This window comes from Cavia porcellus, unplaced genomic scaffold (assembly GCF_034190915.1).
Source record: "Cavia porcellus strain 051 isolate PalLab524CR breed Dunkin Hartley unplaced genomic scaffold, mCavPor4.1 scaffold_25, whole genome shotgun sequence".
NCBI lineage: Eukaryota > Metazoa > Chordata > Mammalia > Rodentia > Caviidae > Cavia > Cavia porcellus.
The window spans coordinates 21,157,604-21,172,407 of record NW_026947508.1 but is presented as its reverse complement, the minus strand read 5'-3'; the positions used below and the strand labels follow the sequence as shown (position 1 = coordinate 21,172,407).

Here is a 14,804-nt window from a genome sequence, read left to right as displayed (position 1 = left end):
CCCCGCTTACTTTAGTTTTTTGGAGAGGGGGTCTTATTATACAACTCATGTAGCCCAGGGTGAGCTCAAACTCACAATCTTCCTCCTTCAGTCTCCCAAGTACTATAATTATAGGTGTGTGCCATCACATCCAGCTCCACAGTATTTTAAAAATGTCTTCCCTGTCCTGGAGATACAAAACTGAATAAAACAGAGTCCTTGAGGCCTTTGTGGTATTCATATGGTAGTAGGGGAAACAGATACATATCTGTGGTGGTAAGACATTTTTAAATGTCAAACTAATAACATGAACATATACCTATGGATTAGACTGAAGAAAAGGGAAACGTCTTTCAAAAACAAACTGTCTGCTTGGTAAGTACAAGGTCCTGAGTTCAATTCCCAGTGCAAAAAAAAAAAAAAAGGAAAAAGAAAACAAATTGCTTCTCCTCCTACCATTCCCAAGAATGATTGGCCTCATTTTAGAGGTAAATATACAAAGATTCATGAATGTTGAAAAATTTGTATCTAAATTACAGGGAAAATAACCAAGTTTTCCTAATCTGTAGATTTGTGGGATTGTACTTATTCCTGGAAAGTCAAACTTTCTTCCCCACACAAATATTGGGAGTTTCTTAGAATTTTTATTATCTATCTCATTATTTATTTATTTACGGTACCAGGGATTGAACTCATGACCATGCACTTGCAAGGCAGGTGCTTATGCTGCTGAGCTAAATCCCCGGCATACTATCTCATAATTTAAAGACCTTAGAAAAGTCTATAATTTTGACTGCTTAATTATATTTTTTGGATGACAAGTTTTTTTCCCTAGCCCACCTTTAATTTTTCCTTTTTTCCTCACTGATGTTTTAAAATTAAAGATAGAAACACCCATCAGGTTGAATAATTCTTTACCTGTCAAATGAGACGAGCTGCTCCTCTCTTTGCCTTTCTTCTGTCTAGAAAGCAAATGGCATTATTAGTGCTGTTATCCAGAAACGGGTCACAGACAGACATACAAAATAGTGTAAAGTGACATCCCTTGGCTCCTGCAGGATCTGGAAAATGATACAGGATTCTAGCAATCTGCCTCAACTAAAAAGTGGGTGTGTGAAGGAGCTCAGAGCAATCTGTATTCCAGTTTGGGTTCAGAGCAGAAACGGAGAGGATGAACAGAACAGACAGGAAAACAAGGAGAAGCAGAGACAGTAGTAGTGATGATGATGACAATGATGAAGCCTGTTGGTGGACGAAGGTAGAGCCGGGCATGGTGGCTCACGTCTGTAATACCAGCACTCAGGAGGCTGAGGTGGGAGGATCGTTGTGAGTTTGAGACCAGCCTAGCCTGAACTGCACAGCGAGACTCCGTCTCAAAAAGACAAAAAAAAAAAAAAAAAAAAGGTGGACGAAGATAAAGAAAAGGATTGAAAACATGCCAGAAAAACACTTCAGAACCTGTAAAGATTTTTAAAAAATGTACATTTATAGCGCAATACATCCTCAAGTGGCAAACTAACCTCAAAAATCAGTTTAATGCACGTCTGATACATAATTTAAAAACAAATTAAGATTTTAAAAAATAAAACTCAACTTGCTTTATTTATTGAGACTTTTATTTATTTATTTATTTTTTACTATTACAAGTAATGCTGCAATGAACATTCTTGGACATCCATCCCATTATACAGATTTCCAGGTTTCTCTACAGTAGAACTGCTGGGTCATAGGTAAGCCTGTCTCTGAAAATATAGCTAAAATGTGTATCTCATGTGGTTGCTCCAATTCATATTACCCTGGGCCAAAGGGCAAAGTTCCTGATGCATCAGGAACAGTAACATAACAATTGTACCCAGTATTCATAGACCTTAAAACTTCTGTCTTCCCCATCAATAAGTATTCCATCTTTGTTTTTATCTAGAGAGTCCATGACTACTAAGAAGTTGAGTACTAAGTCAGGTGTACAGATGCACATCCATAATCTGGCATTGTGGGAACCTGAACAGGAAGATTGAAAGTTCAAGCCCACTCTGCCAATTTAAGAGACTTAGCAAGACCTTGTCTCAAACAAATAAAAAATTCAAAAAATGGTTGGGGCTGGGCATGTAGTGGGGCATGCCTGTAGTACCACCCCTCAGGAGGCTGAGGCAGGAGAACCACCTTGAGTTCGAAGTCAGTCTAGGTTACAAAGTGAGTTCAAGGACAGCCTGCACTACATTGCGAGACCCTATCTCTTAAAAAAAAAAAAAAAAAAAAAAAATGGAGGGAGGGCCCGGGGAAACAGCTCACTTCAAAGGCCCTGGGTAAAATTCCTGGCCCCGCCAAAAAATACTGAGGATCTTTTCATTTGCTTGACCACTATTTAAGTAATTCAAATACGTTTATCCTTCTCACTTTTGACATCTGCACTCACAGATCAAAAGGATGGTGGAGATGATGGCTCAAGGCAGCAGCACTAAACTACACCAGCATTACTGAATTACCGTCTTCTTCATCACTACGTACACACAGTCCAAAAGTAAAAATAGGGGGCTGGGGATTTAGCTCAGCGGCATAAGCACCTGCCTTGCAAGCAGGCAGTCGTGAGTTCGATCCCTGGTACCAATAGAAAAGAAAAAGAAAAAGACAAAAAAAAAAAAAAAAAAAAAAAAAGTAAAAATAAATTGGATGCAGTGGTACACTCCTGTAATCCCAGCACTGAGTGTCTCGGTTACTTTCTTCTCGTTGCTGGGACAAAGTACCTGACACCCAAAATGAAGGAAGCAAAGGTTTATTTAGCTCACTGTGGAGGTTTCAGTCCATAATCAGCTGGCTCCTAGGCTGGATGACATGGCACAGGGACAACACTTTAAGGCAGCAGCCAGAGCAAAAAAAGGAAGAAAACAAGCCTCTTTTCCTCCCTTATATTGCACACAGATGCCCCACTTAAGTGATGACTACTTCTCCAAGGTATCTTCCAGGTGTAGCTGATTTTGAGGTTTTGTGTTGGTTGGAAGATCTTACCTCTTCAGTTTGTTGGAGATGAGAAACTGTTGCTTGTTTGGCCCAGTCCCTGGTTTTTGGCAGTGTCCCAGTATTTTCTGTGACCCTCAGTTAATCTCAGTTATGGATTATCAAGGCCAATGGCTGTTTAGAACAATTATGCCAATTTTGGTTGTAGTGGTACCAAACTGAGATCATCTTTAATTTGCAACTTTTAACTGGATGAACTAGATTTGGGGTTATATAACAAAATGGAAAAATGAGATAATTATTTTGCCCTGGGTTAAAATTTAAAATGGATTAAGGAGAAAATAGAGAAGTGGAAGAAGAGAAAGAGATTACAAGTAAGGTTGTAGGACAAAGATGGATCCTGCCAATTTGGGGAAATGGGCACAGAAGACTGAAGAAAAAGAGACGGAAGAGATAAAAGGAAGAACAGAACAGAACCACACCTACAAAGAGGTTAGAGCCACACTCATACTCATTAAAAAAAACAATGAAAGAGAAATAAAAAACAAATTGAATAAAACAAAACAAACAAACAAGAAAAATAAAAAAAAAGAAAACCAAATAGTTCACTTCCAGGACCCTCTCTGGGTTCGCTAGTACATAGCCTGTGGAGACAGAGTCCTGAATTGTGCCCCTGTATCCCAGCAAGCCAGCAGCCGCTTTATGGCAGAGTAGTGGATAACCTTTGCAGGCCTGCTCTGAGACCAGACTCACTGGGCTCACCACAGTCCATGGGTCTGTGCCCAGCTAGGAGCTGCTGGAGGAAGCTGGCAGCAGTTCTGGTTCCAGGCTTATCTAGCCTGACTCCAAAGTGGCTGCCGGCCAATCACTCTCTCCCACAGGAGGACTGAGTCCTCTTCACTCACCCCAGCCAGTGCCGTCCTCCTCGTCCACTGCTCCCCTCCACTGCCGGGCCTCTCTGCAGAGGCCTTTGGGGTCACCAGCTGCCACCATCACCATGACTGCAGCCCCAGGTTCTAACAGCTCCACTCCCACAGTGAGTCCTGCTACCAGCTACCACCTTCTTCATTGAAGTTTTTCTTTTTACTCTCTCTGTGGACTTCAATTCACTCTTCAGACTCTTCCTACCCACTTCCTTCCTTCTTGTCTTCCTTGTAATGTTATGTTCCAGTGTCTGGATGGTGACTCTCAGAGAGACTGTTTTTGCTGCTGCTTACTGCTCCATCTTCCCAGCTTGTTTATTTTTTAAATTTGTTCTTTGCATGTTTTTTGTTTTGTTTTGTTTTTTGGAAGATAGTCTTGCTTTGTGGCCTAGGCTGGTCTGGAACTCATGGTGACCCTCCTGCTCCAGCCTCTAGAGTGCTGGGATTAAGATGTGCATTATCACACCTGTCTGTATGTACAATTTTTGTCTTTTTCTTTTTTTTTTTTTTATCGGTACCGGGGATCGAACTCACGACTGCCTGCTTGTAAGGCAGGCGCTTATGCCGCTGAGCTAAATCCCCAGCCCATGTACAATTTTTAATTAGGTGCTAGGCATGCACTTGAGGAACTAATGGAGAGATTCCTTCCAGGTCCACTTGAAACCTAAAGCTTTGGACCACCCAGGTGGTGTAAATTTGGGCAATAGAGTGTACCTGCCTGAAGGTGACTGTGTCTCTTCCCTTCCCTTCTGTCCTTCTCTATACCTGCTCAGTTCAGTGCTAAAGTAACCTTTTTGTAGATTACTGGAGGAGAGAGATTACTTTTGGCTTACCCCAAGGATATAATCTTTTAAAATCCACCCTACTTTAAAGAGAATTTTTTATATCCTCCACCTCACATGGACCCTAGGCTTTGACTTTTATCCTCTTCATCCCCTGAGGGCATCAAACCTGAAGCTGAAGTCTGTCCCGGCAAACATATCCAGTGCAGACTCAGCACAGTGTACTGCTTACCTCTCGCTGAGATTTTTAACATTAGTATTTTCATGAGTCTTTGCTACTGTGAAGTTGGTTTTTATTTTTTTTTTATTTATTTTTTTTTTTATTTTTTTGTCTTTTTCATTTTTATCGGTACCAGGGATCGAACTCACGACCGCCTGCTTGCAAGGCAGGTGCTTATGCCGCTGAGCTAAATCCCCAGCCCCTGAAGTTGGTTTTTAAATTCCAGATTTTGATAATTCTAACATACTATATTCCAGGAAGCTGATTCTTTTTTAAAAAATGTAAGACCAATACAACAAACTCAAAAAAAAATTGCATGTAACTCTAGCTTCCGTATCCTTAACTCTTGTGCATGTTTCAGGCTATCCTTCAATTGTCTACATACTTTTTACACAGGTCACACAAATGTGACATTTTTTTTTTTAAACTGGTACCGGGGATCGAACTGACCACATGCTTGCAAGGCAGGCGCTTATGCCACTGAGGTAAATCCCCAGCCCCCCAAATCTAACATTTTCACACTAGCTCATGTGTATGTTTTATTTTAGAGAAGAGTAAACAAAGACCAGTGGTGTAAGAGTTGGGGATTATTGGGAAAACAAACCCTGAAATTGCAGAGATCTGGAGAATCGACTTACAGAAAGACGTGATCCAGCTCTAGCCCTCGCAATACTCTCCTTTTCCTTCTCCGATACCCTCCTCTGCACCGCCTGGAAACTGTTTAAGGCTGCAGAGAAGTCATTCATGAGGCGTTCCTTCTGAAGTTTCTGCTGGCGCTAAGGAAATTAAGCAAGAAGTGGAAATTCCATATTAACCCAGATTATTTAAGACTTCAATTCCCGTTAAAAACAAAATTATACCCTTAAAAATTTCCAACTAGAAAAATTACTTAAAAAATAGACTCTCAGGGCTGGGGATTTAGCTCAGCGGCATAAGTACCTGCCTTGCAAGCAGGCGGTTGTGAGTTCAATCCCTGGTACTGGAAAAAAGAAGAAGGGAAAAAAAAAAAAAAAGGTGGCACTAAATCTTAAGCTAACAATGAGTTGAGGATTCAATCTCTAAATGAAAACTTTTTTTTTTTTTTTTAAATGAAGACTTTGGAACAATGAAGATGACAGTTCCAACCTGGTAACTCAGAAAAACTAGTCCTTGGTGGCACACCAGGTAGAAAGGAAAAAAGAAAAGAGTAAAAATATTCTAGTAGAGCTAAGGATGGAACTCTGGGATGGGGCACTTGTCTAGAATGCATGTAGCCCAGGGTTCAATCCTCAAATTCCACCAAAAAAAAAAAAAAAAATTTACTACAATAGTATAGGTTTAAGATTGGAAGACCATAGTATCAGTCTACAGGGAAATTTAAGAGCATTATGACTTAATAACTGGTAAGGAAGAGGGGCAGTCAAGAATGACAATAATATAACATCAAAGGGAAAATCTTGCCAGGCAAGAACACTTTTTTTAAAAATTTTGGATAGAGGGGGCTGGGGATTTAGCTCAGCAGCATAAGCGCCTGCCTTGCAAGCAGGCAGTCGTGAGTTCGATCCCAGTACCGATGAAAAGGAAAAAGACAAAAAAAAAAATTTGGATAGAACCTTAGGCCTCTTGCATGCTAGGCCTGTGCTCTATCATCAAGCCACACACCCAGCCTCAAAACACTGTATTTTAAGGATAGCATAAACATTCCATGTTACTATACTCTTCACAATTATAATCTTTGTTACATATATTCCACCAAGTTAATCTAGGAAATTTTCTTAAATTTTATTTTATGCTATGTAGTTCAGGCTGCCCTTGAACTCCCAGAAATCCTCTTGCCTCAGCCTCCTGAGTGCTAGAATTACAAGTGTTTACTACCACACCGGGCTTCATCTAGTGAATTTTAAATTAACATTTCTAGTAATTGTTCCCGGGGTTTTTTGTTTGTTTGTTTTGTTTTGTTTTTGTCTTTTCCCTTTTTATTGGTACCAGGGATGGAACTCACAACTGCCTGCTTGCAAGGCAGGCGCTTATGCCGCTGAGCTAAATCCCCAGCCCCTGTTCCCGGTTTTTAACTATTGTGAATAAAGCTAAAGTGAGCCCCACTGTTCCCTCATTTTTTTTTGTCTTTTTCATTTTTTATCGGTACCAGGGATCGAACTCACAACTGCTTGCTTGCAAGGCAGGCGCTTATGCCACTGAGCTAAATCCCCAGCCCACTGTAACAGTCATATTTACATTTGGCTCCAGGTACATTTTTTGTCCTTTGGACAAATTTGGATAAATGAAACTAGTATATCAAAAGTACGAAGGGTTTTTCTTTTTCTTTTTTTTTTCCTTTTTATCGGTACCGGGGATCGAACTTACAACTGCTGCTTGCAAGGCAGGCACTTATGCCGCTGAGCTAAATCCCCAGCCCCCTCTCTATTTCTTTTTAAGAGGAGAGCTTATTTTGGCTGAAAGATGCAGAGGATTCAACCCATAGCTGGATGCCCCAAAGCAGAGACAGTAGGCAGAAGGGCTTGACAAAGAAAATCTGCTCAAGACATGGCGGACAGGAGGCAGAGAGCCACAAACTCTTTTACCATGACAATTATTGTCAGTCAATTTATTTCAGGGGTTTTAATGAGTAATTACATATAAAATACCATGTCAAGTTTTATATGCAGGTAAAATATTCCAGAGGAAAATAACAGAATGGGAACAGGTGAATTAGGTCAAGTACTTGGAGGTTAGCCACAGCTGGAAAAAGATCTAAGGGTCACGATCATGAGGGTGGTAGGGAGGTCACAAAAGTAGATAAGGCTCTCCAGGGAGAAAGAATAGAATCTGGAAATCTGAGGGTCCATGGCAAGGCTTAGAACTTGCCCTCTCCTGGAGCAACAGGGTCCAGGAAGGAGGCTGAGACTCAACCCAGGAATCGGCAAAGTGGGAGACAGTACAGAAGAGAATCACAGAAAGAAGAAAATGTCAATGGAAATAGAATGAGCAAGAGGATTCGAAAGAAACATGAATTAAAAAAAGACAAGGGTGGGGCTGGGGATTTAGCTCAGTGGCATAAGCGCCTGCCTTGCAAGCAGGCAGTGGTGAGTTCGATCCCCAGTACTGATAAAAAAGAAAAAGACAAATAAAATAAAATAAGAGTTTGAAAACTGGACAGTTATGGGTAATAGTACACAGATATGGAGGGAAACTTGTAGGGCGTATGGTTTGACAATAATGAAAAGATGGGTGATGGATACAAGATAAAGATGTAGAAAAAAAGAAAGACAAAAAGGTACTCTGCACAATAGCAGAGAGGGGATCAAGGAATCAGATGTCACCCAGGAGAGTACACTGATAGATCTATTTTGTGTTCTTAATGATCCAAGCTAATGGAAGAAAACAATAGTATGCATAATCCAAAAATAACTTCTATTGGTTTTGGAACACATTAGATGAATTTATACTGGTTGTAGATTTAACTTGCTATTTATATTTTGCTTAGGCTGCTATTTAACCCTTAGATACTTATACTCTGCACCAGACACTTAGACTCCTTTTTCATTACTATGAAATCTATCTGCAAATGTGTCTTCCCTAAGTGCATGGCTAGGAGGAGGAAAGGGATAATCTGGAAGCAGCTGGAGGTACGGGTTGGAAAGGAGTATTGTAACTAAAATGTCATCAGGCATAACAAAAATAATGATCCATACACAGATCACTGGAGGGTAATTACACTAAGATTACATTTTATCATAACTATTTTGTAGGAGGAAAACAAAGCCACTAGTCTTGGCTTCCTTTTTTTTTTTTTTTTTTGGTTTTTTGAGATGGGGTCTCTCACTATTTAATTCATGCTGGCCTTAAACTCACTGTGAGTATTCCGGAGGTTGAGGCAAGGAGGATCACTGAATTTGAAGCCAGCCTGGGGTTCAAGGCCAGCCTGCACTACATAATGAGAGCCTGTCACAAAAAAAAAAGAAAAAAACTGAACTTACTATGTAGCCAGGCTGGCCTTAAATTTGTAGTGATCTTTTTGCCACAGCCTCCCAAATGCTGGGATTATAGGCATGTGCCACCACAGCTGGCTTTGGCTCCTCTTTTAATGTCAAAGGTACAAAAATTTCAAGACTGAACCATGCTACACTAAACAGCTTGCTAAGTTAAACTAGTGCTTTCCAAACTTTTGTGATAGAGACCCACAGTAAGAATTAATATATATACATAATACATATGTTGTGACTTCTTGACAGCTTTTTTTTTTTTTTGAGACAGGGTCTCTATGCAGTTCGGGCAGGCCTTGAGCTCACTTTGTAGCCCAAGCTGGTCTCAAACTTGCAACAGTTCTCCTGTCTCAGCCTCCTGAGTGCCAGGATTACAGGTGTGAGCCACCACACCTGGCTCTTGAGAGCTGTCTTACAAAGTAAGAAATAAAAGTTTCATGTGATAATTACCCTTATACACTCTGATATTTCTACTCTATTTTAGTTTTTAAAAATACTGCTCATAACACATTAAAATGGTTTCATGTTCCAAGAGGCATAAGCCAAAAAGTTTGAAAAACCCAGAAGCTGAAGTCTATGTCTTCAGAACCATCTAAAATAAGATGCTATTTTAAAAGCTCAATAATAAAAGCTATGCTGCATGTGGTGGCATAAACCTGTAATCCCAGCACTCAGGAGGCTGAGGTAGGAGGATCGCTGTGAGTTCAAGGCCAACCTGAATTGCATAATGAGATACTGTCTCAAAAAGACCAATAAATACATAAATGCAACTAAATAAATAAATGAATGAAAGTTATAGAAGTGACTCTTTGAGTGGTACAGAAGCTAAAAGCTCAACAGACAATGGGCAAGGTCTTTTCCTGAGGGTAGACTATGAAGGATGTAAAAGTTAAGTATCCATAAAGGAGCAGACATATCTAGCTTCAGGAATGAAGGAAGATATAGCTTATGAACGGAATAATGAATGCGTGTAAAGGTTGTGTGCATTTAACACATCCACTATGGGGCTATAATCGGTACCTTTTACTGCTAGATGGCTTTGTACCAGCCAATGAGACTGTCCTATGCCACATGATAGGACACTCATACATGTCAGTCATGCATGCACCACTGGTGGCTCAAGCCAGTGGGACCATGTTACAGAACTTAAATGGCCACTGAGTAAAATGACTTGAAAAGAGATACCTTCACTGAGCACTTCCTTACCCTATGACCTATGAATGACCTTCGTGGGATACAAAGGTCCTATTGCAAACAGGAAAATAAGATGTTTGATTAAAATGGGTAGATACTGGTCAGACCACACCTGTAAATAAACGGCTGCTAGTCAAACCCAAAGAGCTGCAAACACTGAGGTTCATCTCCAGCTCACTCCAGAATCTTAATGTTAATGACAGCAGTATCCCCAAACGTGGGGCACTTCCTGAATGCCGGGCACACTACCCTATCAGTGCACACATTTTCTATTGGCCCACCAGTTATATTACACCACTTTAATAGATCAGAAAACAGGTTCAGAGACGATACATCTAGCACAAAAAGCCAACTTATTTTTGTTTCATGTACTGTTTTTTTTTTCTTTTTACCAAAGTGAAGTTTTTATAATAAACACAGAAAAAAAGAAATTACTAACCTGCTCTGAAGTAGATAAGGGAAGGGGCAAGGACCCTAATTCCTTCAGCAATTCATTTGTTTCCTTGGCAAGTTGATTCGTGGAGTGCTGTAACTGTTGCCTAAGACAGAAAAGATAAGTTTCAGGATGTTGTGAGAGCTATCATACTGGGTTATTACTTTGTTCTCAGAGTGTCTTGTAACACAGGAAATCAAGACCTTTTGAATAAATGGGTCCCTTAATGTCCACTTCACCACAGGATTTCAGAAACAGTCTCCAGACAAACCTACCCTCTACCTGTAATCCTAGCACTCAGGCTTAGACAGGAGGATTGCTTCAAGTTCGATGCCAGCCTGGACTACAAAGTGAGTTGAAGGCCAGCCTGAACTGCATAGCAAAACTGCAAAACTTTGTCTCAAAAAGATCACTGAGAAAAAGTGGGACCTCATTACCAGTGCACCTGCCACCACCCTGTCCTCGTACTTCCCAGCCTCTATAACTATGAACAATACATTTCTATGGTTTATAAACTACCTGGCTTACAGTGTTTTGTGATTAACAGCCTTAATGAACTAAGATACCACAATAGTAACTATTAATGTTTTCTACTGCAAATAGGCCTCCAAGATTCAGAAAGAGAGGAAAAATGAAAAACAAAGAAGAGGGGACAGGGGTTTAGCTCAGTGGCATAAGCGCCTGCTTGGCAAGCACAAGGTCATGAGTTTGATCCTCAGTACCAAAAACAAAAAACAAAAAAGAAAAGAAAAGAAAGAGGGCCAGGAATTTAGCTTAGCGGTGTAAGTGTCTGCCTGGCAAGCGTAAAGTCATGAATTTGATTCCCAGTATCAAAAAAAGAAGAAAGAAAACACAAAAGCAAAGAAGAAGGGGTCAATCAGATGCCAGAAACAGCTCAGACAGGATTAAAATATTCAGAGATAGTTCACATCTCTCTGGAAAAAGTTCACAGTAACAACAGTTACTCTCTCACTTTACAATGTCTAGAACAGAAAACAAAGAAAATTGCTCAGTATACTTTAATGACGAGGAATGAAGGTTTAAAACCAGGAACAAACCAGATGTGCTGGTACACACCAGTAATCCCAGCACTCAGGAGGCAAAGCAGAAGGATCACCTTGAGTTTGAGGCCAGCCTGAATTACATAGTGAGATCTTGTGTCACGAGAGAGAGAGAGAGAGAGAGAGAGAGAGAGAGAGAGAGAGAGAGAGAAGAGCGCAAGCACAGAGTAAAAAAGAATGTGACTAAAAAAGTATCATGAGGACTGGGGATTTCGCTCAGCGGCATATGCACCTGCCTGGCAAGCATGAGATTGTGAGTTCAATACCCGGTACCATAAAAAAATAAAAAGAATCAGGAGTTCCACTACTAGTACACTATTCTATCCCTCAGGCTGCCCTTGAGTCATTCTGAGCAGATTTTCTAGTTTTATATAGAGCTGGAAATCCAGCTATAAACTAGATCAGCAGCAGTCCCATGCCAACAATATGAACTGTGAGCAGAATAGGTGAAGAGCTGTAAGTTTCCTTTTCTACCTCTTTAAACTGTTCTGCTAAAGTAACCAAGGAAAGAAATAAGCAGTCAGACCATCAAGAGGCAGTGGAAACCTGAATCCATGCATATACTTGTTGCTCCCTTCAGGATCCAGCTGTTTCCTCACGATCCATTGCTTTTTTTCTGGCTCCAAAGACTGAAACCAGGGCTGCCACAGAGGGCAGAGAGGACACTTGAGCACCCTCCATGGGCCCCACAAAATCTAGCACTGGTTGAAAACTCACAGATTCTCTTGTAGCTTGCTTGAGTCCTGCTTCGTTCCTAGTTGGCTCATCAAATTCTTTATCTGAGCAGCTGGGAAGGTGAGGGGGAGGGAGAGAAAGATTTATTTAAAAGGTAAATACATTCATCATAAGCCCCTACTTCTCAAACCACTGGTCTGTCCACATCCTGAATAAGTACATACAACTAACCAAAACCATGCTATGATCAAAACCTTGGCTTAGGCATTCCTCCAAAAACTGTAAGTTTCAGCTACAGAGTAACTGTTACTAATAGAATTTAGCTTGGAATGACTTCGGTTCTGAATTTGATCCCTAATACCTAACATAAAAAAAGAAAGAAAAAGTCATTACCTTTGGAAGAGTATAGATACCAAACATCAATTCACAACAACAAAAAATTTAAATCCACTAACATATACTAATTTTTCTACAGCAAATATTTTTGAAAAGGCAACGTACATTTTTTTTTTTAACTTTTTTTTTTTTTTTTTTTTAATCAGTACCGGGGATCGAACTCACGACTGCCTGCTTGCAAGGCAGGTGCTTATGCGGCTGAGCTAAATCCCCAGCCCCCGTACATTTATTATTAATAAATAAGTTACCAATACTGGACGTGGTGCTACATGCCTGTAACTACAACACTCTAGGAGGCTGAAGCAGGAGGATCACAAGCTAAAATCCAGCAACTTAGAGGCTTAGTGAGACCCTATTAAAATAAAAAATTCAAAAAAGGCTGGGGGTGCATCTCACTACAAAAGCTCTGGGTCCAAACATGAATCGTAATTTTTGACATAAAGAAATATAGTGAGAGTAAGTATTTCTATAAGAAGCAGGGTAGGGGCTGGGGATTTAGCTCAGCGGCCATAAGCACCTGCCTTGCAAGCAGGCGGTCATGAGTTCAATCCTTGGTACCGATAAAAAGAAAAAGGAAAAAAAAAAGTGTAAAAAAAAAAAAAAAAAAGAAGCAGGGCAAAAATTCAATCCCAAATATATCAGATTCCCATGGAGTCTTTCAACCATGCTATGCTGTCTACGCTGTGAAATAATCAAATATGTGGTTTTGTTCCACCCTCTACCTTTTCCTAGATTATTTTGCTAAGACTAGGACCAATAATGGTTGAATCCTGGACATTTAAACACATGGACTGGAACAAGAAAGCAGAAGTTCAGAGGCACTGACCAACTTTCAATAGGAAGAAACACTCTAATACCAGTCTGCCTGGGAATCTGATCATCATATCCTTCACTCATTACTGCAATAGAGAACAGAGTACATGATTTCTTTGGCAGCTTGCTTTCCATTTTCTTTTTAGTGGAAGGTAAGTTATGAACAAAGGGAGGCATTAGCATACAATTCACAGAAGTTAGAAGTTAGTTGTATGGTTTCTTGCACTTTTTTTGTTTGTTTTCCAGAGTTAGGACTGAACCAAGGGTTTTGCCTGTGCTAAGCAAGCACTCTATACTGATTACACTCTGATTACACTTCTTCTTCTTTGCCTGCTTGCTTTTAAGAGCAGCCATTGTCTTTTATTACCAGTAGCTAAAGTACAAAACACACTAATAAGAGTACTCTGCCCAGGTAACATTCTTATCTTCAAGTTTTAACAGAACTTTATGACAGTAGTGTTGTTATCTCTTAAAGTTGCTTTGTTTTTTGAGACAGGGTGTCACCATGTAATTAAGGATGGCCTTTAGCCGAGGCCAGCCTTGAACTTGCAGTGATCATCCTGTCTCAGCCTTTCAAATGCTGAGATTTCAGATATATACCACCGCACCTGGCATAAACCTACATATTTTTTACTCTGAAAGTTTTTGTTTGCAGCATTCATGATGCAATGATTGAGGAAAAATAACTTGTACATACTGGTAAGGGCTATAGTAGTCATTCAGCAATGAATTAGGTTTTTATCTGACAAGACTTCTCAGACTTGGAGGCTACTAGCATGTCATTGTTACTCTTAAGTAACTGGTACTGAATAAAATTTAGTTTTCTTTTTTGTTTTGTTTGGGGTTTTTTGTTTTTGTTTTGGTGTATGTGTTTTTGAAACAGGGTCTCACTGTGAAGTCAGGCAGGCCTTGAGCTCACTTTGTAGCCCAGGCTGGTCTCAAACTTGCAACGATCCTCCTGCCTGCCTCAGCCTCCCAAGTGCTGGGATTATAGGAATACGCCACAATGCCTGGCTTTTGTTTAAAAAAAAAAAAAATTGGTGACCAAATTAAGGATAAGATTATGACTGTGACCACAACATTCTGTTAAAGAGTACCATTACCATAAAGTATATCTGAAATAATTAATTTTAAGCTTCAAAATTCTTATAAGTGTGCATTCTTTTTTATTGGATTTAGAAACACTATATGTATACTGTCCTTATAATGTTCTCAAATTATGCAGGATACATCAATTTCCTCATTGTCCACAAAGCCAGCCATTTAGCACTCTGGTATTTCACAAGTGAAACTTCGACATTAATCCAGAAAAATATAGGAAAGGTACTCACAAAGAAGACTGTCTTTTGGCTAGACAAAACAAAACTAAACTAAAAAACCCAGATACACAGGTTTATAACACTTTAGATTATGA

General features: G+C 39.9%; 1 protein-coding gene across 1 annotated transcript in view; it reads right to left on the bottom strand.

Annotated features, from left to right (window-relative positions):
- The window catches only part of Ppp1r8 (protein phosphatase 1 regulatory subunit 8), a 60,653-nt gene that overhangs the window by 36,423 nt on the left and 9,426 nt on the right, over positions 1 to 14,804 (bottom strand). The window contains exons 2-5 of the mRNA XM_003471276.5: positions 12,224 to 12,293; positions 10,452 to 10,551; positions 5,495 to 5,632; positions 898 to 941 (exon numbers count right to left, since the gene is read on the bottom strand). Coding sequence (XP_003471324.2) covers positions 898 to 941; positions 5,495 to 5,632; positions 10,452 to 10,551; positions 12,224 to 12,293 — 352 coding nt within the window. The remainder of the gene's footprint in view (positions 1 to 897; positions 942 to 5,494; positions 5,633 to 10,451; positions 10,552 to 12,223; positions 12,294 to 14,804) is intronic.